This window comes from Lampetra planeri, unplaced genomic scaffold (genome assembly GCF_965212315.1).
Source record: "Lampetra planeri unplaced genomic scaffold, kcLamPlan1.2.h2 scaffold_1254, whole genome shotgun sequence".
Lineage (NCBI taxonomy): Eukaryota > Metazoa > Chordata > Hyperoartia > Petromyzontiformes > Petromyzontidae > Lampetra > Lampetra planeri.
The window spans coordinates 1-22465 of NW_027613970.1; the positions used below are offsets into that span (position 1 = coordinate 1).

The following is a 22465-nucleotide window of genomic DNA, read 5'->3' on the forward strand; positions in this document are numbered from 1 at the left end:
TCTTCCTTTTCGAGAGTACTCTGTGGATTTCCTGTCACTCCTTAACCTGTGGAAGAAAAAGGACATGTCCTCTTCCGTGCCCATCCAATGCCTGGCATGCTGCTTTGACGCATTGGATTGTCAGAGAGGAAATGAAAAATATCAAGAAATACATTCAGAAGTATCATGCTAAGGCAGATTTCAGCTGAGGCTTTTCTCATCCCGTCTCCGGGGAGGACTATTTTTGGACGCTCCCATCTGTGTCAGCAGTTTCCAACACAATGCCCGTCTTCACACAAATGTGTCTCCCTGAGCACTTTCAACGCTTATAAACATAAAAAGCTTATAAACATTCCCCTGTTCCTGTTTGCAAAGATTTTGGTAACTAGGTTTGATTTTTGTGGGGCAGCTGTGAGATATAAATGAAGCAGACTGCGCTGACTTCTGGTTCGCTTGAAACTCCTGTTCTCTCTTTGTAAGTGTGAAAGTGAAAACAAAAAGGGACACAAAGGGAACAGTCCCCCTCCCCTTTTAAAAACAGTTGACTCTGGAGAAACGGAGACGGGCGGTCCGTTACAACAAGTCCCGACGGACGATGGCTCGCATTATCTCATGCGCCTGGAGTGACGGCTTGCTGGCCAATGAGAGGGTCCCCCCCCTCCAGCCCCTCCTGGACGGGGGTCGTGTCGTGCTCCGCGGTGATTACGATGGTGTTCTCGTCGACCAGCTCGCAGGTGGGGTTGGAGAAGGCGGACAGGGGAAGAGTGATCCTTTGCATCTCCCGCTCATACACTCGCTGCTCGTGCTGCTTCTTCAGGTCCCGCCCCCTGTGCACAGGAGAGTCTGGGGTTATGGATCCGATAGATAACGTGTGGAGCAACATGAGCCTGGTCAAAGCAAATAAGGGACAGATGGCGAAAGGGAACAGGCGACTGACAAGCTGGCAAGAATCCTCCGTTTCAAAGCTACAGGGACAGGAAGCAGCATGTGCTGCTTTCTAGGGACCTGCAGCCAAGACACAGACATACAACAACACCGGTCCAGAGATTGTGTGCACATGCTGTGCCAGGGATCATCCTCTCCTGGACAATAGCTACACCTACAGCTCCCAGAACAATCACAGAGGCCCGTGGGTAGGAGAGTGGGCAGTTACAGGAACTCCAAAGAACGCGCTGGCACGTCGTGTGAAGAAGATGGAGGTGATAAAGCCTCTGATATAACGTTCTTCTCCTGATCATTAATAATCACCTTCTAAATATAGAAAAGAACAGACAGGCGCCGCTAATCAGACCTGACGGCAAATCTGTGGGATGCTGACATGACTCATTCACCATTTTTTCCATTTTCGTAACTATAGCAATAAACAGACCTCTCCAACCCACCCGTTCATGGTCGGTGTTTATTCAGCCAGCTCAGTTCCAGCTCTGGCGTCTGGTACGTACATACATACACACCTACACGCTCTGAAATTAGAACCCGTCAGAGATCGTGACGACAGCTACACCATCTCCTCAACTCATCCTCTGTCGATCTCACAAACCCCTAGTGAAGAAACGGCCCCATGGCCCCTTCTCTTCCTCCCCGCCCATGTCTAGGAGGAACAGAACTACCTGAACATGACAGCAGAATTTGTATTTGCTGCCGTGTTCATTCCCCACGCTCTGTTGTGGGTGTGGTGATAAAAGAATGCCAAATGTCTGCCAGCATGTGAGTGGACGCTGAACAGCTGATGCCCCGAACTCCAGAGACCACTGACATGCAAGTTGTTCCAACGAGTCCTCCTGCGCATCTCAGGCTTTTAGTTCAGAGTGCCAGCGGCAGCGTACAGAGCTGATTCTGTGAGCATGTACGCAGCAGACACAAAGTGAAAGCATTCAGCTGGACATGGTGGCAGATGAAGGCTCCTGTTTCTAGTCCGATCGCGTTGTGACTGAAGTACTGACCTTTTGTAGAAGTAGCCGACGGTGATTCCTGCTCCGAGGACGATTATGATGGCCATCATGAGGATGCCGATGACGTAACCTGGACACATAGTTATGAATGTGCAGTGAAGGAATAACTTATCCACTGTAAAGCGTCTTTGGGTGTCTAGAACAGATCTACACAAGAATGATGAATGATTATTATATAGTTTATCTGGTAAAACCATAGAGCTCTGGTCTCATCTGTGTCTGTCAGATGAAAAGAACTGTATTTTACCCAGCGTCCCGAGGTCTTTCTTCTTCTGGGGTCCAGTGCGTACCCGCTGGCTGATTCCCATGACCGGCTGCACAGCAGCAGCGTCACCCCGAGACGATCTGGACCTCGCTTGCTGAAAACTCGGCGTGGTGAGAGAAGTTCCAGTTGGCTTGAGGGAGTTGTCCTTGCTGCCACGGTGGACATTTCCTCTGAAGAAACAGTAGAACAAAGTCAGTAAAGTCCTTTTCTGTGACGGAGGATAATCACAACTACTTGAGTCATCCAGTGCAAAAGCAGAACTGTGTCAACATCCAGAACAGATGTGTGTGATGACACAAATTCTGTTGTCTGTTGTCGTTGTCACGAAAATTATTCTTCTGTGGGAATCTCTTTCTCACAAGACAGATTGTGTTTGTCTGCCAACATTGTCCACACAGTTCTTATTATATTCTACACTTACATTAAATCCCATATAAACTAATTCACTCAGGTCTTTGCCGTCAGGCTGGACACCGCCTGCACAACCTGAACGAAGTTTTTTTACTCACTCTTCAATTGCACTATAAACTGTTAAATACCTCTAGTGCCTCTTCTTCATACCTGCTGCTGTTAGTTGGGTTTTTTTGCACATTGGTACTGATCTTGTCCCCAATACCTGCTACTATTCAATATTTTTGCACATTTCTCTTCTAAAGTCTGTACTCAGTAATAGGTTTATTTTATGTATGTTATTTCTAAGTCACTGGTTTATATTATTGTATATTTTTAGAGAGCGTGTACGCAACAGAAACAAACTGAAAGCATTTTCACAAAGAGAAAATAAAAGCTCGACATTGTGGCAGACGAAGTCGTCTGTACTAAACTGTAAGATAACGTTGGGAGTAAAGAACAACAGACTGCGTGTGTGTGTGTGTGTGTGTGTTAAATGTCTTGAGTTTTAAATAAAGGTTCATCTTGTAGAACGTGTGAGTCGGTAGAGGAGCCTCAGATGAACGTCCCCCTCAGTTCACAGCCACATGTGGCTTCCAGGTCCTGCAGATCAGCAGGATCTGCAGGACCTGGGAAGACAACTGTTGTACTCAGCTTGAGGCAGGTCCAGCACGTTTGGAAGTAAGTGCGTCACACGCTCTGCGTCCTCGACTCTTCATCAAGAGACAGGAAGTCTCATTCTGCCTCGCAGCTGCTCAGCTACAACTTGTTTACAAACTTAGAGTTAAAGTGCCTGAAGTCATAAATCGTAGCCGCCAATTGGCTTCTGTCTCCAAGGAGAGACTGTTCCTCCCAACCAATGGGCTCTGTTCGAAGGCGTGGTACATTCCCCTCTTCCCTTCCCTTCTCCTGAACTTTCAGACATGTGACTGCAAGGCTTTGTTTTTCTGAGCCTCCGTCTGCGACGTTTGAGGCACGAAGGAAGAAAGGCCGCACGTCCATCACTTTAACCAAGTGACCTCCTTACATCCAGAGAACTCATTTAGAAAACCTTCACAAAGCAGCTTTCAGAGGACAGGGCCGTTTCAGGGATGTTTTCCAACCATTCTCCACAACTCAGTGTGCACAAATATCACGATCTTACATCGCCATAGAAACGTACCTCTGCATGGGGCGATGGAGCAGAACTGTTTGTGGACCGTCCCATCAGGACCTGTGACGTAGCACCAAGGCATCTCAGAGGAGTCTGGGTTCCGGCAGTAATTGTGATCCCCAACACCTACAGGACAGTGACAAAGACAGCGTGTCCATGTGAGAACAGGCTGCGTTCATGAATCCTGTCACATAACGTCATCACAGTGAGCACAGAGCCAAGACAAGTCACATACACGCTGTAGATATCCCTGAGCTAGATGTGTCTGCTCCAGTCACCCCTCGTTCACTATCCTCAGCATGTGTCCGTAGGGGGAACGTACCCTTCTGTGGATCCACATCTCTGGAGATGTTGCTCCAGTTCAGACATGTCAGCCCTGTGAACGAGCTCTGTTGTTTTCCTCTGTACTCCACACCTTTGGAGCTCAGGCAGTCTGGAGAAGAACACACAGCATGTGAGCTGAGCACAAACAACAGCAACCACACATGAGGAGGCCACATCATTACGAGATTACATCAAATGAGACAGAATCAGGCTGAGTTGAAATGCAGACGGAGAGTTACCTATCTGATCTCCAGTTGTCGTGCTGCTGTCCACAAACACCACACTCAGGAAAACCAAGTGCAAAGACAGAAACATTTTGCAGAGATGAGGAGCTGAGCAGGCTGACGGCATTCTGCTGAGGCTGGGCAACAACAACAACAACAACAACAACAAGCAACGACACAAGTGTCTAAAATGGAGGAAGAGCCTGTGCTGAGGGATCAGACACACTGCTCCTCTCCCTGGGTCCCAGCCCTTGTTTTTGTCACAGGAGCTCAGCTTTCCTCATAAACAGCCTTCAGTGGAGGAGGAGGAGGAGGAGGAGGAGGAGGAGCTGCTGACAAACCTCCAGGTCCTAAAGCCTCACCAGGTTCACACACACACACACACACACACACACACACACACACACACACACACACACACACACACACACACACACACACACACACGCACACACACACAGTCAGACTGCAAAGTGAAACAAGTCTGTTCAGTCCTAATAACAGATGTATGTTTTCTTACCTTAGATTTTTCATTCATTTATTCATTCATTCCTTCATCCATTCAAATGTGTGCCCAGATGTGTACTAAGATTTTGACTTTACTTAAATCATGTCAGCTGCATGTGAACTACATTTTTATGGTGGATGCATATATTACATATATCTATAAATAGCTTATGTCCATTTGAATCCCCTGAGTCACAGGTTTCCGTTTCTAATCCTCATCCCGCTGCAGTCTTATCTCACTCAAAGTGCCCCGGGGCCTCTGTCCAAAACCAATCTTTTGTTTCCAAGGCGTCTTCCGCTCCTGTTTTTCTGCTGACCTTCACTGGGGGCTGATAAAAGCCAGCTGCCAGCAGTGTTTGCCTCTGTGTGCAGAGAGCTGGATAGTAAAAGCAAAGAGGCCCTTTGGCATTGTTGGCTCATTGGCTGAGGGGGTTGGGGTGTGTGTGTGTTTTGTGTGGGGGGGGGGGGGGGTCAGCCAACCCGTGACTCAGGCAGTGTTCACGTTCTAAACAGATGCTTACCCAGGTTTCTGGCAATTACTAGAGTAGCACACCAGTGTGTGTCAGGGCCGCTCACTGACGGGGGTGATAGCCTCTCTCTCTCTCCGTACGTATCAGGGCTGAATACAGTTGGAGGTTGAGTAGTAGTCAGTCATTTACTGTATATCATCTGCAAAAATATGTGAAAATAAGAAATACATTTCTGTTTCTGTGAAGAGGTGTAGACCAAAATAAAATCCGAGGTGTTCAAACAAGAAACATCTTACGACTGTACTTCATTGCCAACAAGCGTTCCTACACCCAGTACTAGTCATATTTTGCTTGGGGATACTTGTTTCCCTCAGTGACATGCAATTTAACTTTTATGTAATGTGTTCTTCCTGTATTGCTGTTTGATATTCTGTCTCTCTCCCTTAAAATGAAACTGACATTTGAGACCAATCATTTCTTTGAAAGTTACATATTCAGAATATTATTTCCCCCACTGTATTACTGTACGTTGTTTGGAGACATGCAGACGAGCTATAAAAGTCACACACTCATGTTTGCTAAAAGTAGAGCAAAGTTCACTTGTTCTTGAAGTCTTGCTGTTGTCTTTTCATGTTTAGAATTAGTACAGAACCACCGGTTGAATGTGTCGTCATGGGTCAACGTCTGGGGTGATGAGCTGAGTTTAGGTTTCTGTACCAAATGTACGTCACTCTTTATCTCAGTGTTCATGTTCTACACAAGCTGTGCGATGTGCCTTCATCTGATGAAGCTGCAGATCTTCATTCTGACACGTGTCATTGGAAACTGGATTATATAAATTGTAAGTAGGTTGTGATTAGGAGTCTGACGGGTGAATAATCTCAATGCCCACAAACAAAATGGAACCCCTGCACAACAGGACCATGTATTTGTTGTATTCAATGAGGTGGCACATAAAATCACTTTTCTCTCTTGATGATAAACCGGACCCACACTCACCAGATGTGGGACAATGTTGGAACTAATGCATAGTCCTAAACAAACATTTCTATTCTCTCTTCGGCTGAACTGTATGAATGAGAGTGTGGCAAAGAGCATAAACATGACAAGACTGTGGTTAGAGAAAATACAACCAACCTAAAGCTGAAGATGCTGCTGCTATCACTTGAAAACAATGAAAAAAAAACACTGGTGGGATGCGATGCAGAGTGACACAGACGGACAGACGTAGAAGTATAAACACTCGGAGGACGTAGGGCACCCTGTGCTGTTTTTCCTTGTTTGTTCAATAACAATGCCGAACAGTGTCTCAATCTGCAGGACGTCTTAGAACTAATGGAAATGCGGAACAACAGGTCACTCTAAACTCAGAATGGAGTCTTCTCAAACAGCAGCAGAGGACGAGCTGATGATGTAAGACCTCCATCCCAGCCAGTCAATCACCTCCAGCCATCATGCGGTTAGAAAATGGACACTTATGCAGGCAGAAGGCCTCTAATGGAGCATTAAAAGATGCACTATGCTCCGCTGCTGGGCACCGAGCCAGCCGCTGGGGACTCCAGATCCTGGGTGAGATGTGGCAGACATACAGCTCAGGACACAGACTCTGGACATGAGACAACAAGGTTTATTAGAATCAGTTAAAAGAGATGCGTTGTGTACAGAAGAGGCTAACAGACGGCTCCTCTCTGTGTAGGTCGTATGATGACGTGTCTGCACCTCTTACATAACCTCCTCAGCTGGACTGCAGCATCAGCTGCACTACTCATTCCACAGTGGGTATGTAGGTGTCGTCCTCCTTTCTGAAATATCCACGGATCATTTCATCCCAGGACTGATCGCTCACTGAGCGTACAGGAATAGCTCCTCCATAACGTCACAGTGGCGCATCGCCAGCCACAGCAGCTGTTAGAGCAGAAGGAAAGTGGACACCCTTCTCGCTGAGAAGACGACAAACGTCCTGCACACTCCTCTGCAGGCTGGAAGGGTCACAGAGGTGTGGCAAATCGACAGATGTTTTCAACAGCCGCAGGAGGAAGGCAGCTCTGGTGAACAGGCCGCACAGGGTGCTGTGGAAACACGGGTCCAGGAGGAGAGCTAGCCAGGCCTCGGTCAGAGTCTCACCTGAGAGAAGAGAAGAGAAAACAATTGTAAAACACAAAGCAGTAGTAATATAATAACAGAGCCTGGGGAGGCTCTGTAGACAGAGATGCCACAAATAATGGTCAAGACATGAAAGCCTGACTTATCCTCAGGTTATGGAAAAGTACATCCCCCCCACCAAACTATGACAGAGATAGTGTGATATGAACAGATACTGGTGAGAGTCAATAAGGACAGGGAGGGAGAGAGGGGGTCATAGGACTTGACTGTACTGTGAGTACATAAGACCAACTTGTTATGAACTGAGGAGATGATATAGGTGTGACTATGTACTGTAGGTACCACATGTACCACAGACCAGGGACCCACTGAAACCCCACTCAACGGAACTGTCTCAAAGTGTGAGATAAAAAGAAAAGGAAAATCAGAAAAGCCATCGTGGCTCATCACAGCCTTAACATACTGGAACTGACAAGTCAATGTGTTACCTGGCTGGAGTTGTTTCCAACGCTGCCAGGCTGCGTAGCACCAACGCAGCATTCTGCTCTGCCCATGCACTCAGGGTCCGTGCCAGCACACAGGACTCTGACTGCTTCTCAGCCAATCTGCAGCAGGTGTGGCAGCACATATGCCGACATCACCGAGGGCTCCATGAACACATTGGCGTCGTCCTGCTCATACAGGCTGGCACACCTGAACGGGACAGGAACAGTGATTAAACTATGTCTTTGAAAGACTTCATCAGCCAGCTCCAGTCAAGTCCCACTGGATTTGTACAGCGCCGGTTATACTCGGGACTCTCAGCAAACTGCATCGTCATTCACATGAGCAGCTCTCAGCTGGGAAAAATGTACAGGCTCAGAAACCTCGGCAGATCCAAGTCTTCCTGTGGATGTCTTCTGCCTCGACCAACGGGTTGTTTTGTGTTTCCCCCTGGTTATCTGTGTTTTTCTTTGTTTACATCAAGCGTTAGCTACGTTAGCTACAAGATCGGCGTCCCTTTTGGACAGTTCTATTTTCTCTGCAGACACAGACGTCCCACTCTGAGAGCTGGGGGAGTCACATGACGCAAAACAGTCCAATCACAGTTGTTGTGATCTGCAGATGTCTGCGTAACCGCAACGTGTAGTAACATTTGTGGAGAGGCTGGAGACGTCAAACTACGCCGTCCCCTACGGCCGTAAACAACACTTTGACACGGACCCTACACCGTACATACGCTGGGTTTTAGCTGTAGCGTAAGAAGAGCGGCGGCGAGCCTCGTACAGTGAGATAATGATTTTTTAAATTTTAAATAAAAAAAAATTCCTTATTATTGTAGCTGAAATGAGACACACCCCATGTCTGAGGACCCCCTTAGCACAGATCTGAGGTCAGGCTGAGGCAGATGACACAGCAGCACCTCCAGAGCACCTGGCAAATCCCAGCACTCCTCCAGCAACAGGTCGAGTAGAAACGGAATGGCCTGGTTGACCTGAATCAGGTAGACACTTCCCTGGTTTCCAGCTCTGGCGTGTTGCACCATGGAGGTAAAACTGGCGGCTCTCCTCCTCACTGCCTGGCTTTGGTCCTGCAGCAGGTGAAGGCTGCTGTTGACCAACCTAAAAGAGAGACATGCAACAATTTCACCTGCTTCATGGCATCAGGGTGAACTCCTCTGACTGGTGAGGTACCAGCTCAGACGCAGGGAGGGACTCGCAGTGGACGGACTCGTCTCTCTGACAGGGTCGGCGGGTTCTCAGTGATTCCAGAATGCTCATTGGTTAGTTTCAGGGAAACAAATCCACCGATCACATACAGTGACAGATCAACGCCATGAATTCCAGATCGTTCCGCCTTTCTCATTGGCCCTCTGACTCTGGCTGTGAACCACGGAGGATGTCAAGAAATAGAACTAATAGTACTTTATTAATCCCACAATGGGGAAACTACTTTATTGCAGCAGTAATAAGAGCATGTCACATAACAGATCAACAATATTAATCTCTAACATAACTATACATTCACAAAGTAAACCTAGACGATCTACAGTGTTTACTGTGTTTACACTATACAATACAACATAAGCATTCTAATCTGGCCTAAGTACGACGGGACTGACGGACAGAGAACGTCCACTGAGTGTGTGTACAGTCAATACAGCAGCAGGTGGGAAGAGGATGTGACCAGCAGAGATACAATATGACAAATCTGACTGTGACAGTAGAGTCGCTCCTGAATGCACAAATTTCTGAGCACTTTCCTCGGCTGAAAGTCGGGGCTTGTTAAAACAGGCACTATTTACAAACACTATTTCATATGAATCCCTACCTGATTGCAACGGTTGAACGGCTGTTGTGTTCCCTCATTCTGCAGCTCATGAAAGGAACTGCAGCCACACACAGCGCATCAGCAGAGGCTAGTCTGAGGACCTCAGCTGCTTCTGGACACCGCTGCGTTTCCAGGACATCACACCAGCGGTGGATCATGCGGTTCTTATCGCTGCCTTCCCTAAAACATGAAAGAGCACCTAAGAAGAATGCCTTAAAGGACAGAGCAGAAAGGGCAGTGTGTTGTAGGAGAGCACGGTGTCTGACCACTGGGAAAGGAGGAGGCTGGCAGCATACAGAGCCTGCGACAGGAACTCGGGGCCACCGCGCTGCTCCTCCAGGTCCCCCAAAAGCAGATCCACACACTCTGACAGGGACGACTCCTGCAGCAGCTGTGGAGGAGCACTTCCTCCAGACATCACTGCTACCAGCGCTGCCAGGTAGGTCCTACGGTACTCCTCAATGTCACTCAACAGCGCCTCCCTCAGGTTTGACTGGGGATGGAGAAGCTTTTTACCAAAAAAACAACATACACTCCAGTGTTCAAGTAAGGAGGGAAATCCTGATTGAACTCTTCTCTTCTGACCTCACTTTGAGGCTGACTGCATGACAAATGTGAGAACCTGCATGTACCACTTGTACCACTGGACTATAGTTCTATTTATTAACATATCCAGGTAAACTGTGAAGTTCCTGTTTCCAGCTGTTCTGTTCTTATTACTCTTCACGTTTCATCTGACACGAGAAGAACAAGGTCTGCTAGTCCACCCGAAGGGCAAACAAACCCACCTGCAGTGTCTATGTATCACAACTACTTTCAGCGAACACAAAGAAGAGGGAAGACATCTTGTTGATGTATGCACTGTTTATCAGAATCACACCTTGTAAATAATACTTGTTTGTATTGTCTTATTTTTTTGTATTTCATCTTCTTTAATAAACCTTTAGGCCTATATTGTGTGTATTGAGAAAGACACACACATTTTCATTGTACCTGAGTAAAATAACATGTGTAAAAGACTTCTGAGTGTGAACTCACTCAAACAAGTCACACTGCGCTCTAGGAACTTCACTGCACCGAATGTTGCTCAACGGGTTTTTTGAAACAGTTGTTTTCTAAACACACCTAAGGAGGCGGGCCACGTCTCACCTGCAACACCCTCTGGATCACCTCTGTTGAGCTGCTGTGCTGCGAGGCCCGCCCGCCCACCACCCATGTCACCAGGGCCAGCCTCAGGTCGGAGCTGGCTGTGGAGAAGTTGTCCCAGATTTGACAAGCCCATCTCTCGTCTGCACAAAGGAACTGGATGGCTCGTTGATGAAAGGAAGACAAACCGACCTATGAACGTGACAAAACGTGATGAATTTCATCACGTGATGAACTTGGTGACGTCTCTAATTTGTTGGTAAGGTGAGAAGTAGTAGCTAGTACAGGTGTGTCAAACTCCTGATAGTCAGGGTCATATTCACCCTAATTAGATCTCCAGTGGCTGGACCAGTGATCATAAACTATATATAACAACAACTCCACTTGTTTCCCATTGTTTAAGTGGAAATAAGTACATGGTGAAAATCTTCACAATTAACAAACAACAATCGACAACATGAAATTTCTTAAGAAAAATAAGTGTGATTTCAGCAATATTCTGCTTCACTTTATCATTTATACGTGTGTGCTGTATCAGTAGATCTACAAAGGCACAAAATATTTATAACAGGTATCTGGAACTAAAAAATATCATATTTAATTTTATGATTCACACAACTTTGTTTCCACATCATGCATAATGATCCAGACCTGAAATGATTCACCAGATAAAACTAAAGGAGACCTATGAAGGCAGAGAAATCATCTGTCTCTGGCTGTCAGTGTTACTAAAACACTGGAACAAGAACAGCACTTACTTTTATTGAATCATGGCAGATGTTTTTTTCTGTGTAACTCTTTGCAAATTCATCCCAGGGGCCAGATCGGACCCTCTGGACGGCCACGTTTGGCCGTGGGCCGTATGTTTGACACTCCTGAGCTGGCTGAAGTGAGTGTTGTGGAACAAGGTGACAAACAAAGAATGTGGGGCGAATGCATCAGCTTGCACTAAATACCATCGACAGCATGGTAAACTTGTGTGAACTGGTCGCAGGACACATATACTGTATATATATAGTATATATACACACACACACACACATAAATCTTCATGGAACTGCACCATCCCTGGTTCACTTCTGGCCACTGATCTTTGTGACGCTCCCTGACTTTCCTCATGATTCTCAGAAATGTGGGTCACGCACCTGGAGCCCCTGCGGCTGTGTTTGAAGCTCACATGAGAGTATGTCACAGAGCTTGGACAGGTGGGCACCACTGCAGAAGTGTCTCAAAGATTCCACCACTGCCAGGTAGGCTGCTCTCACCAGGGGGCAGCGTTGAGCTCTAGTTGCGAGCCACAGTGAATCATCTACCCTGTGATGCACCACACGCAGGTCATCTAAAGGGGCGCTGTGGATAGAACACAACCGCCAGTGAATTTGAGTCCCAGTGCATGGGAAAGAACAGGTTCTGCTTTAATGTCTCACCTGTCCGTGTTCAGAGTTCCATCTACAACTGCTTTGATCTGCAGCAGCTGCCCGTGGAGCTGGTTGTGAGAGCATCGCTCCGGTGTATTCACAAGCTGATCCGTCAGTTTGACGAGGATAGTCACATATTCTGAAGGGGGAGTCATGGCAACCAAAGCCTTAGACGCCATCACCCTCACACTGTAAATGGGGCTGGCAGAAAGCTGGAGCAAAGGAGCCAGGAAGTCTTTCAACATTCTGGCAGAACAAAATGAGAGAAAACCACTTTGTCAAGATAAATTCTAAATAAAAATACACAGATGAACATCTGCATGAAATTGTCCACTAATTTACAACAAAATGATGCACTATAATTATTGTATTTTTTTATTATTATTTATTTTTACGGCGTGCAATATTAATACTTTTTTATCCGTAATATTTTATTTCTATTCTATGTGAAATGTCTGGCACCTTACGTCGAGACAAATTCTTGGTATGCACAATCACAATCGTGACATAAAGAGAGTCTTCCATTTAAAAGTGGGCGCTCCTGTATGTTTATACACATAAATGTCATTTCACTGGTCATGAGGAACAACTTGATAGCGAAACAAACTCAGCATTGCTTTTTGTCAGCTTGACCCAAAGTAAAGACCGAGCATTAACGACCTCTAATGACACTGACATTGAAAATCCATAGAATATCCCTTTAACATGATCCCAACTATCTAATGTGTAATGTGTAAGAAAAAGAGGTTACTCAGTTGAGTCTTGGACACCGGGCTGGAGTTGGGACAACAGCGTGAGAATCGGGTACAGTGAGGGCTGGAGGCGTAGCCGGGCCTCCTCAGCTGGAGCCTGAAGGTCCCGTGCAGCCGCTCGGAGCTCTGCCAGGAGGAAGGGCTGCAGTGCAGAGTAGTGGCAGAAGAAGGCCGGGGGGGACATGCTGCGCTCTTCGTTGCTGAGCCGCTGACCAAGCATTCGTGAGCAAAGAGAACCTGCAAAACCAAATGTACTTTGAATTGAAGAGCCTCATAGTGTTATTGGTAACATGGTGAACGGGTCTGGGTTGTACTGTAAAGCTGCAGGGCAGCGTTCCTCATGGCCCAGCAGGGGGAGCTGAGCAGGGCGAGAGACAATATGGCCACAGCGGGAGCGAAATGAAGCACAGCTGCACCCAACCCGGAGCCGCGCACCAGAGCCTGGAGAGTGTGAACCGCACACACCTGTAAAGGAGAGGAGGGTGTGACTAAGAGCCTGTGTTTTCGAGGGGTTAGCGCTGTCGCCTCATAGCTACAAGGTCCCCAGTTGGATTCCTGGCATGGGATCTTTCTGTGTGGAGTTTGCATCCTTTCCCTGTGTTTGTCTGGGTTCTCTCTCCGGGTACTCGATCTTCCTCCCACCTCCAAAAGCATGCTGAGGTTAATTGGTCAGGGTGTCCCCTGACGTTCCGTTGACAGAACGTCTTGTTTGCATAAGCAACAGTAAACCCAGTAAACGTAAACAACTTTTACACAAACTTTTAAAGTTTTAAAGAAAATACTACAGAAAGAAAAATCTATCTTCCATTCACCCCCCACCTGAGAGATGTGACATATACAGTATGAATGAGTCAAATCTTGAACTTTTAAATGAACAATGAGAACTAAAGGCCCGAACATACTCGCACTGACTCAAAGCGTTTCACTCACATTCCAGAGGAAACTGAGACTAATAATAATAAGTAAGTGCCTGCCTATCTACTACACGACAGTGCGGTCGACTGTGGAAGCTCTGAAGACTACACCCGCTCCATTCCCACTACGCTGGAGTGAGCACCTTGAGTTGCGGTTGTGTTTGTGAGCCGTTCTTTTTATCCACACTGCCTTTGTGTGACGTGTGTGTGTGTGTCTGTGTGCCCTGTGAGTCCACACTGAGCTCCTATGTAGCCCAGGTTTATTCTAGTCTTACTTATATTTTCCTGTTCTAATAAATAAATCAATATAACAACGAGACAGTCTTTTGAATGGCTCTTTTAAAAGAATGGCTCCTCATGATCCAGCTCCTCTCAAAGAGCCATGAATCCCATCTCTAGTTCACAGGGAAACAAGCTCAATAAGCAACTAGACTTTAGAAAAGCCCAAAAACCCGTAACGAACAATCTGTGCAAGCAACTTTATAGAAAAACGAAAAGCACATACTAAAAGCAGTCCTGACAACACTGTTCTGTCCACATACCTGCGGGAGGTCCAGGGTCTGGTCCCAGCTCTCGGGCAGAGGAGCCTTGGCCGTCTCCAGTATGGTTTGCATGCTGCGGGCCAACAGTGGCCGGGATTTACTGGCCTCCTCTGCTGATACAATACATAGGATGAGCATAGGCAACCCTGCAGCCCGCCGGGTGACAGACGTAGAACTAGGAGACTGCAAAACCTGCAACCCCTGAGATTGGAGAAAGAACACAAGTGTAAAGGTGTCACACATCTTTATACTTCATTAGTATCAATAATAAGCACATGTTTGCAACTCACCTGTTCTAGCATGTGAGCTGGAATGTCCCTGAGCTCGGGATCAGTGCTGGTCAGTAGAGAAACACAGAACTTGGTGAAACCCACACAGCATCCCTCTACTGCCCCCTAGGGAAGAGAAGCATGTTCATCAGGACACTGAATGAAAGCTGACTTGATGCAGATTTTCTTTTCAAAACCGTACCCAGTGACGACATTTGAGAAGAATGTTTCTGAAAATGTTGGATGCTCTTGTCAGGTCTTCTTTAGTCAGGAACCACGTGCTGGATGTGGATTCTGAGAGAATTCTCTCCACCAGAGAACCTACGAAGATTCCTGTTTCCTGATTGAAAAGATGCAAATAACGATCAGCAACAACAGATCATAAGCAAACCAGCAGTTCTGCCGTACCTTGAGAGACACCCAGCAGCAGGTGAGAACAAGGCTGTGTTCTTCAGACAACAGAACACACTCGTCTGCATCCCCTGGGTTTCCTCCAGATGTCTGGGCTACCAGGGAGCTGATGGCATTGCCCATATCACAAAAAGAAGGGGGGGCAGCTAAGACAGAACACAGCAGGCTACTGAAGAAATATTTCACTTTTCCACTGCACATTTGTTTCCACAGATGGAAACTCATTTACCCAAATCAGCAGCACATCTGTCCTGGTCTCCATGCAACACACGCAGCAGAAGCAGGGAAATATCTTCCAGCAGGCCCAGAAGCTGAGTGACCAGAGTGTGGCTGAGGAGGTGGCAGACGCTGCTGGTTACCTCCAGCAAACATCGGTGCAGGCCACTCAAAACACCTGAAACGCCATACATGACAGCCTTTAAACAGCTGTCCACAGGCTTTCCTCATCATTCCTGAAGTTCTCTGGACACACCCACCGTGTATGGGCTTGGTTCTAGCAGCGAGCATCATATCAGTCTTGGCTGTGAGGTAGTGCTCCTCCAACTCCTGCACTAGGGCGCCAACAAAGCTGGAGGCCCTGGTGTTGCTTCCAGCTCCAGGAGTAACGGTACTTCTCAGTCTGCCGTCCTCAGACGGGTCTTGCGTTCTTAAAGACAGTAACAACCTCTCATCTGTCACATCTATGACCAGATCCCAACTCACCAGGTGTTTGTGTGGGACGACGAGTGACTGATGCACAGTCTGATTTAAACATTTCTATTCTGCCCTGCAGCTCCTCGTAACACATGTCAGAATATGCAAGTAAAAATGTAATAACATATCTTATTTAAATGCACCTTTCCACCTTCTCTCTCTGACCTGTACATTGGCTGCACTGCACCGTCTAAGGCTGTTCTGGTCTGGTCTGTTTGCATCACATGACTATCCCAGCTCTCGGAGTGACATTTCTGTGCAACCATCCTGAAGGTGATCTGTGAGCAGAAAACGCCTTGCCGCATTTACTGCGGTAACAAGATCTGCTCACTTTCAGCCGCTATCGCTTGAGGTAAACAAGGAAAAACACTGTTATATGGAAAAACTGGCACGACACACAGATGTAGTAGTATGAAGGGCTTGGAGGACGGAGGGCACCTGTGCTATTTTTCTTTGTTCAATAACACTGAGGGACGTACTGCAAGTACTGGGAAATGCAGGACAACTGGTCACTCTAGTAACATCTAAAGTAGGGTCAGACTTACTTCTGAAGAAGGACCTTCATCATGAGCGCTCCCCATCTGAGCCTGTTGAACCCGAGGACTGCAGAGGAGCCGCTTGGTCGGCTCAGCAGCAACCGCAGCAACATCGTCTGGGAAACTGGACGGGAAGAATCCTACGAGTAACCCAGCTGAAAGCTCCCCGAATCTAAAGAGGGAAATTGGATTGGGATTTTATTACCTCCGCCAAGGAGGTTATGTCTTTGCCTGCGCTTATCAGCGTTGTCAGTCTGTTTGTTTGTTTGTTTGTCTCTCAGCAAAATAACTTAAAGAGATAAATTAAAAATAACTTAAAACCAATTTGAATCAGTAAATGTTCAGTAAATGCTGATAATGGGGGCAATGAACAGATGATTAAATGTTGGTCGTGTTCTAGAAACCTCCGGGATCCAGGAATCTGTTGAAGGATTCGTACTCATTGTCAGATGGGGACATTTTCAGCATCTGTGTCTAGAACTCTAATAACAGCAGCAGTGAGCTGTCTCTGTAGACCAGTGGTTAGTTTGTCTGTCTGTTCACCCAAAGGCTGGGGGCTTGAGCCCATTCAGACACAGAGGTTTGTTTTTGGTTCTACTATTAAAATTAAAAAAGAAAACGAAGAAGAAAAAATAGAGCTCAGAGTGCATACCTTATGTAACAAAGTTGTTAATGATATTTGTAGTGACAAAGGCATGTTTTGATGATCAATGAATTTATTAGAGTAGATCAAATACTGAGTGAAAATCACAATAAGGGTGGAAATGAGCTGACTGACGGAGGTCTGCACTCTCCAAGTGCTTCTTGAGTTTTATTCTATTTTATTTAACTCTGTGCAGAGTGTTTTAAGCTTTTTATTTTGTACTCTTTTCGTTCTTCATATAGAGGGCACCTTCAAACCAAAGCAGATTCTTGTGGTGTGTTTTCACAAACTAAATTATACCAAAGTCTGATACTGATTTAAAGTAAAGTAAGATTCACCTCATTTGTAGAATCTTCTAAACAGCTGATGAGAACTAGCTGTTTTGTCCTGGAGAAGAAATCCCAGTGTCCTCGAAGCCTGGCACATTGAATAAGAGACCCCATGTTCACTGCAAATAGCACATCAGGGAGCTCAGTCAGCTGACGACACACAAAGACACTCAAATCCAAAATATCAAGTCACAGGACACTGACCCGGTGGTTGTCCCTTCTTTTTATCAGGCCTCCAGGTGTCTGTGCACGTCTCCAGCACTGCAGACAGCAACAGCAGGACAGTCTTCTTCCTCTGGTAGCTGTGTCCTGGTGCCAGATAGCAAAATGGGAGCTGACTCAGCCATTCCACAAAACCTGCACAGGTAAGAACATCGGTTTGTTATCTTACCAAAGAACTGGCTGGAGGTCAATCTTCACTGAAGATGTTTTATATATTTAGCTCATCATCTTACCTATCCCCTGGTCCAGCAACTCCGGTGCACCTCCCGTGAGCGTGGCCTCTCCTTTCCTGCCCTTTTGTCCTTTGATTTGTGCCAAGCAACCATCTCTGATACGAGCCAGGAACCTTTTCACCCCTGCCTGAAAATGTTGGCGAAAAAGCGAGGACTCGCAGTTGAGGTTCTGAGGAATAAAAGTCCTCATGATTGACATCTCCTGAACAGTTGGGGAGTCTTTGGTTTTCGGGCTGCAACATAACAGGTTGAGAGCAGCAAGTCGAACTTTATCATCTGCAGACCCTAAAGCCAACTGAAGGGTGTGAAGGGTGGAGTGGCCCGGCAGAGCCCAGGGGGAACCTCCAGTCGTAGCCCGGTAAGAGCTGATGATACAGGCCCAGGCACGGAGGTGGCCTGGTGTGAAAGGCCCCAGGGAGGCGAGCAGAGGTTCCACGGCAGAGGGGAAGACCTGAAATGTGCAGGGTAACAAGTGTGTTGAGCTGTTGCTCTGCAGAAGAGTCACATCAGACGTCAGCGCCTCAAGAAGTACAGGCCGCCAACGCGCCGCCCACCGATTGGCCAGATCCAGTTCAGTGACAGTGGCCGACTCCTGTGAACTTTCACAGAGCTCTCGCCTCTGCTGCTGGATCAGACGCTTGTAGAGCTCTGATCCACAAGGCGACATGTGGTTGCTCGACAGGCACTTTAGGAGATGATTAGGTATTTCAGCATGTTGATTCATCACCTGAGTGTTAAAAAGAATAACACGTTTAATGACATAACACAATAAAACACTATGGACGCCATGACGACCATTATTCCTCACCACGTCAGTGCCCAGATACGGGAGCAGAGCACAAAGGTGATGATACTTGGCTTTGGCTTCCCCACGGGAGTTTGATGACTCGTTGCCAACAAGATGAAATAAAGAGTCTTCTGTGAGTCGCCAAACATCGCGCAGTCCATGTTGTAGAGGTCAAGAAGCAGACAGAAGGCGCTGTGCACAAACTCTGACACGCCCTTCCACTCTTTCAACAGATGATCCGAGAAGAATTCCTCAGTTTGATACAGGAAATGTCAGCTCCACCACGTCATCGAGCTAGAAGTAAATGCTTTTGTCCTGAGAGCCAATATACATCTTTTTGTATTCATTTATGACTTAGGCAGAAAAAAAGGTGAAGACACCTGAAAAAAAGATGTTTTTCTTCTCAATGTCTGTTGTTGTAGAACATATATTGGCCACAAGAGAATACCATGACAGAACTTAAACCTCACCAAACTAAACTGAAGGCGTGGCCAGAATCAAAACTACAACAACAATCACTACAAATGATCCTGTTTCACCACAGTCATACAAGACTTGTTCACTAGGATTCAAGCCAAATGATCTTGAATCGCCTCCTAGCGCCTGTTTGCAGTACATGTAATAACCCCCCCCCCCCCCCACACACTGTCAGCAGATCCCTCAACTTGTTCTGAATGAAAAAAACTTCAATGAACAAAAAATATAACATTCAGTCAAGTGTTTTTCTAACATGTTGTTTGTGTCTGTTCTGAAGTAGTAAACCCATAAATGTTGAATTGTTGTGATGGAGTCAGGCGGCAACATGCCAACATGCCAATCTACTGTGCAGACTGTGGTCCGTTCCACAGAGCAGGTTCAGTCAAAATCTGAGTTTGTTAATGCTGAAATGAGTTTTCGATTCTATTTTCAAAACTGACAGAAATCAATCATTATTGAAAAACGTGAATGATATTTCTCATTTTTTCCGACTGGCAAATGGTTTCCAACACAAAAATGAAAAAAATATCACAGAACTTAGACAGATGATCGCTTTTTTCAGCTGCTCAGAAACAAACAGCATTACTCACTCATAAAAGCACCAAAGAAGACATGCACTCACCGGGTTCTCAGCATTGGTCCAGATGATGTGAATGAGTTGTTGCAGCAGGCTGCTATTGTCAGACAGAAGACGAACACCAGTCATCCTCCAGATTTCAGCCACGCATTCTTTGACCTTCTTCAGCCAGAGCGTCAAAACTGTAACATCATGTCACATCTAAGCAGACTGCTTTGAACACCTGACACTGACAAGAATACATTACACACCTTCAAAGGCAAAGTAATGGCTGTCCAACTTCTCCTCACACTGAGCAGATATCAGAGGAAACAAACCATCCAGCAAGATGCAGCACTGCAAAGACAGACATGACGCTACGGTGACGAGGACAACCACATCAACAGTGAATCTCTTTGTTCTTTGTGTCAAATATGTACTTCTGGGGCATCCACACGTGACGTGAGCAAAAATGTTGGGTCGGCAGCAGGTCAGCAGGCCCCTGCTCACAGCCAGCCGCTCCTCCCCGTCCTCCCCTGTGGGGCTGCACCACACCTGGAGAGCACCGACAGTCAGCGGCCAGGGTTCTGAGAAACAGCAGGAACAACTGTCAACAGCTGGCAGATGCACTGGAATGTTGGAGGACAAAACACATCTTAAAACCAACTTTTACAGCTTGACTTTGAACCCCACAGAGGTTTGTTTTTTGTTTTACGACTGAAATAAAAAAGAAAATGACACACTCAGAGTTCACGATTTGTGAAACATGTTTTTTTATTATTTCAACCACTTAGAGACAGTTCTGTTGGGGTGGGGTTACAGTGGTTCCCTGGTATATGGTACCTACATATATATATGCCAATACAGAGTAATTCACACACATTATTATATTATTCAGTCACAGCTATACAAAGAGAGTTCATGATTTGTGTAACAACTTTACTAACTGTTTTTTAATACCCATTTGACTATTAATGACTAAATGATGTGTTGATGATCAATGAATTTATTAGAGTAGATTAAATTAATGTAGGACATTAATATTGGGTGGAAATGGGCTGCTTGGCCGAGGTCTGCGCTCTCTGAGTTCTTTATCAGTTATTTTTGTGGTTTTCATTTTATGTTGTATCTGTTTTTATTTGTTTGACTTTATTCTGTTTTATGATTATTGTATGCTTGATGGGCAGCACTATCAGCTGTGGTTGCTTTTAAAGTGCTCTACATATAAAGTTGCATTGGAAGGGAAGGTTTGACCATTTTCTCTCCAACAGCAGTGGCGGTCACATACCTGCATGACAGACCTGCAGCAGACTCCAGGCAGCGGCTCCTCCAGCTCTGCTCTCTGGTGCTGCGTCAATCAACATGGCCACAGCAGTGCCGGCCAAGAGACGAGTGTCCCTGGTGCAGCTCTGCAACACAAACATTACTAACAAACATATTTGTGGTTTCAATGAGTCACTGGACTCGCAAAATAATAAAACACCTGTCCAAGGATGATGTCCATTAGAGCCTGCAGGATCTTCTGCAATGCTGGACTTTTCTTCTCCTTGTCCCACACTGACGGAGAAACATCAGCGGACAAGAGCTGAAATATTTGGAGACACACCTGCAGATATTATAGGTCTCTGATCAGTTACAGGATCCCACGACAAGTCTTTAATGGATGCATGAGTTGTGAAGCACACAGCTGGACATGAACAGTCATTACAGTTGTCATTAGACTGAAATACGTCAAAACAAATCAATTCCCAGAAGTACACACACCTTAACAGCAAGGTAGCACAGCGGTCCATCACGCAGGGACTGTTGTCGCAGCAGGTGAGGGAACAACTCCGATACTTTACACACAAAGGACGACCATTATGTCTCGCCACACTTCTCGACCAACGTTGCTGTCTTCCAGGAACATACAAGCTGAGCCATGAACATAATAAGTGTGTGTGTAACCAAGTTCAACAAATGCATGGTTGACATCTTCAGTCGACACTAACCTCGCTGTAGGTCCTCAAACGATAACATCTAAAACAGACAATAAATAAATTATCTGCTGTGTCTTTAGGTGAAGAGCATGAGACGAATGTTCTGTACCTGCTCAGTGTGAACTGTGGAGTACAAACAGATGTGGGTTTCTCGATAAACCAGTTGGTGGTCCATCGTTGCCAGATGTTGCAGCATCTGCAACGATAACTACAATGAGATGGCATTTACAATACAGATGCTAGAGAATGATGAAAAGTTCTGTTGAGCTGACCTTGTCCACTTTCCGACAAGCCGTGGAGATGCTGACCATCTCCAGCTGGAGACATATGAGGAGCCTGACCAGAAGCTGGAGATGATGGTCCTCCACATCTGACAATGTCCTCAGCAGCTGGGCAGCCTCCTCCAAACAGCGCTCCTTGCATCGTTTTAGGCTGCTCCTGTCATGTCGACAATTATTCAGTGTCCGGTCTTCAGAATATAATAACAGGACCAGAGATCAAGTCAAAGGAACAAATACTGTTTGCAGGACAAGGTGTAACTGATGCTGAGAGCTAACTACAAACCTGGAGGTTTCAGATAGTTTATCAACAAAGAGCAGAAGTTTTTGGTCCACATCTTCTCGTGTGTGCTCGTCTTTAAGCGCACAGTCTTGGAGTTTTTTTATGAGATCCTCAAATGACAACATTGTGGCGGTACCACCACTGTGCAGTTCTTCGCTGGTCTTAGAGTGGACACTGGGCAATGTGCTCGCATGTGACACGTGACGTTTAACTCTACTGCTGATTAACGGCGGTGGTCTGAGCGGAACGGTGATGTGCTGCCCCCTGGGAGGACATACACTGTGCCGATCATGACTGGACCTGCAACAAATTTAAGAATA

At 46.3% G+C, this 22465-nt stretch overlaps 1 protein-coding gene and 1 pseudogene across 1 annotated transcript; both read right to left on the bottom strand.

Annotated features, from left to right (window-relative positions):
- Nucleotides 1-589: 589 nt before the first annotated feature.
- Nucleotides 590-4414, bottom strand: LOC144739004 (phosphoinositide-3-kinase-interacting protein 1-like). The gene is made up of 6 exons (XM_078622015.1): nucleotides 4303-4414; nucleotides 4062-4172; nucleotides 3749-3865; nucleotides 2179-2364; nucleotides 1923-2001; nucleotides 590-806 (listed from the first exon to the last, which is right to left on the bottom strand). The coding sequence occupies exons 1-6, from the start codon at nucleotides 4412-4414 to the stop codon at nucleotides 590-592; spliced, it is 822 nt and encodes a 273-aa protein (XP_078478141.1).
- Nucleotides 4415-6781: 2367 nt separating this feature from the next.
- LOC144739001 (tRNA (32-2'-O)-methyltransferase regulator THADA-like) lies at nucleotides 6782-22270 on the bottom strand (annotated as a pseudogene).
- Between the last annotated feature and the right edge of the window lie 195 nt (nucleotides 22271-22465).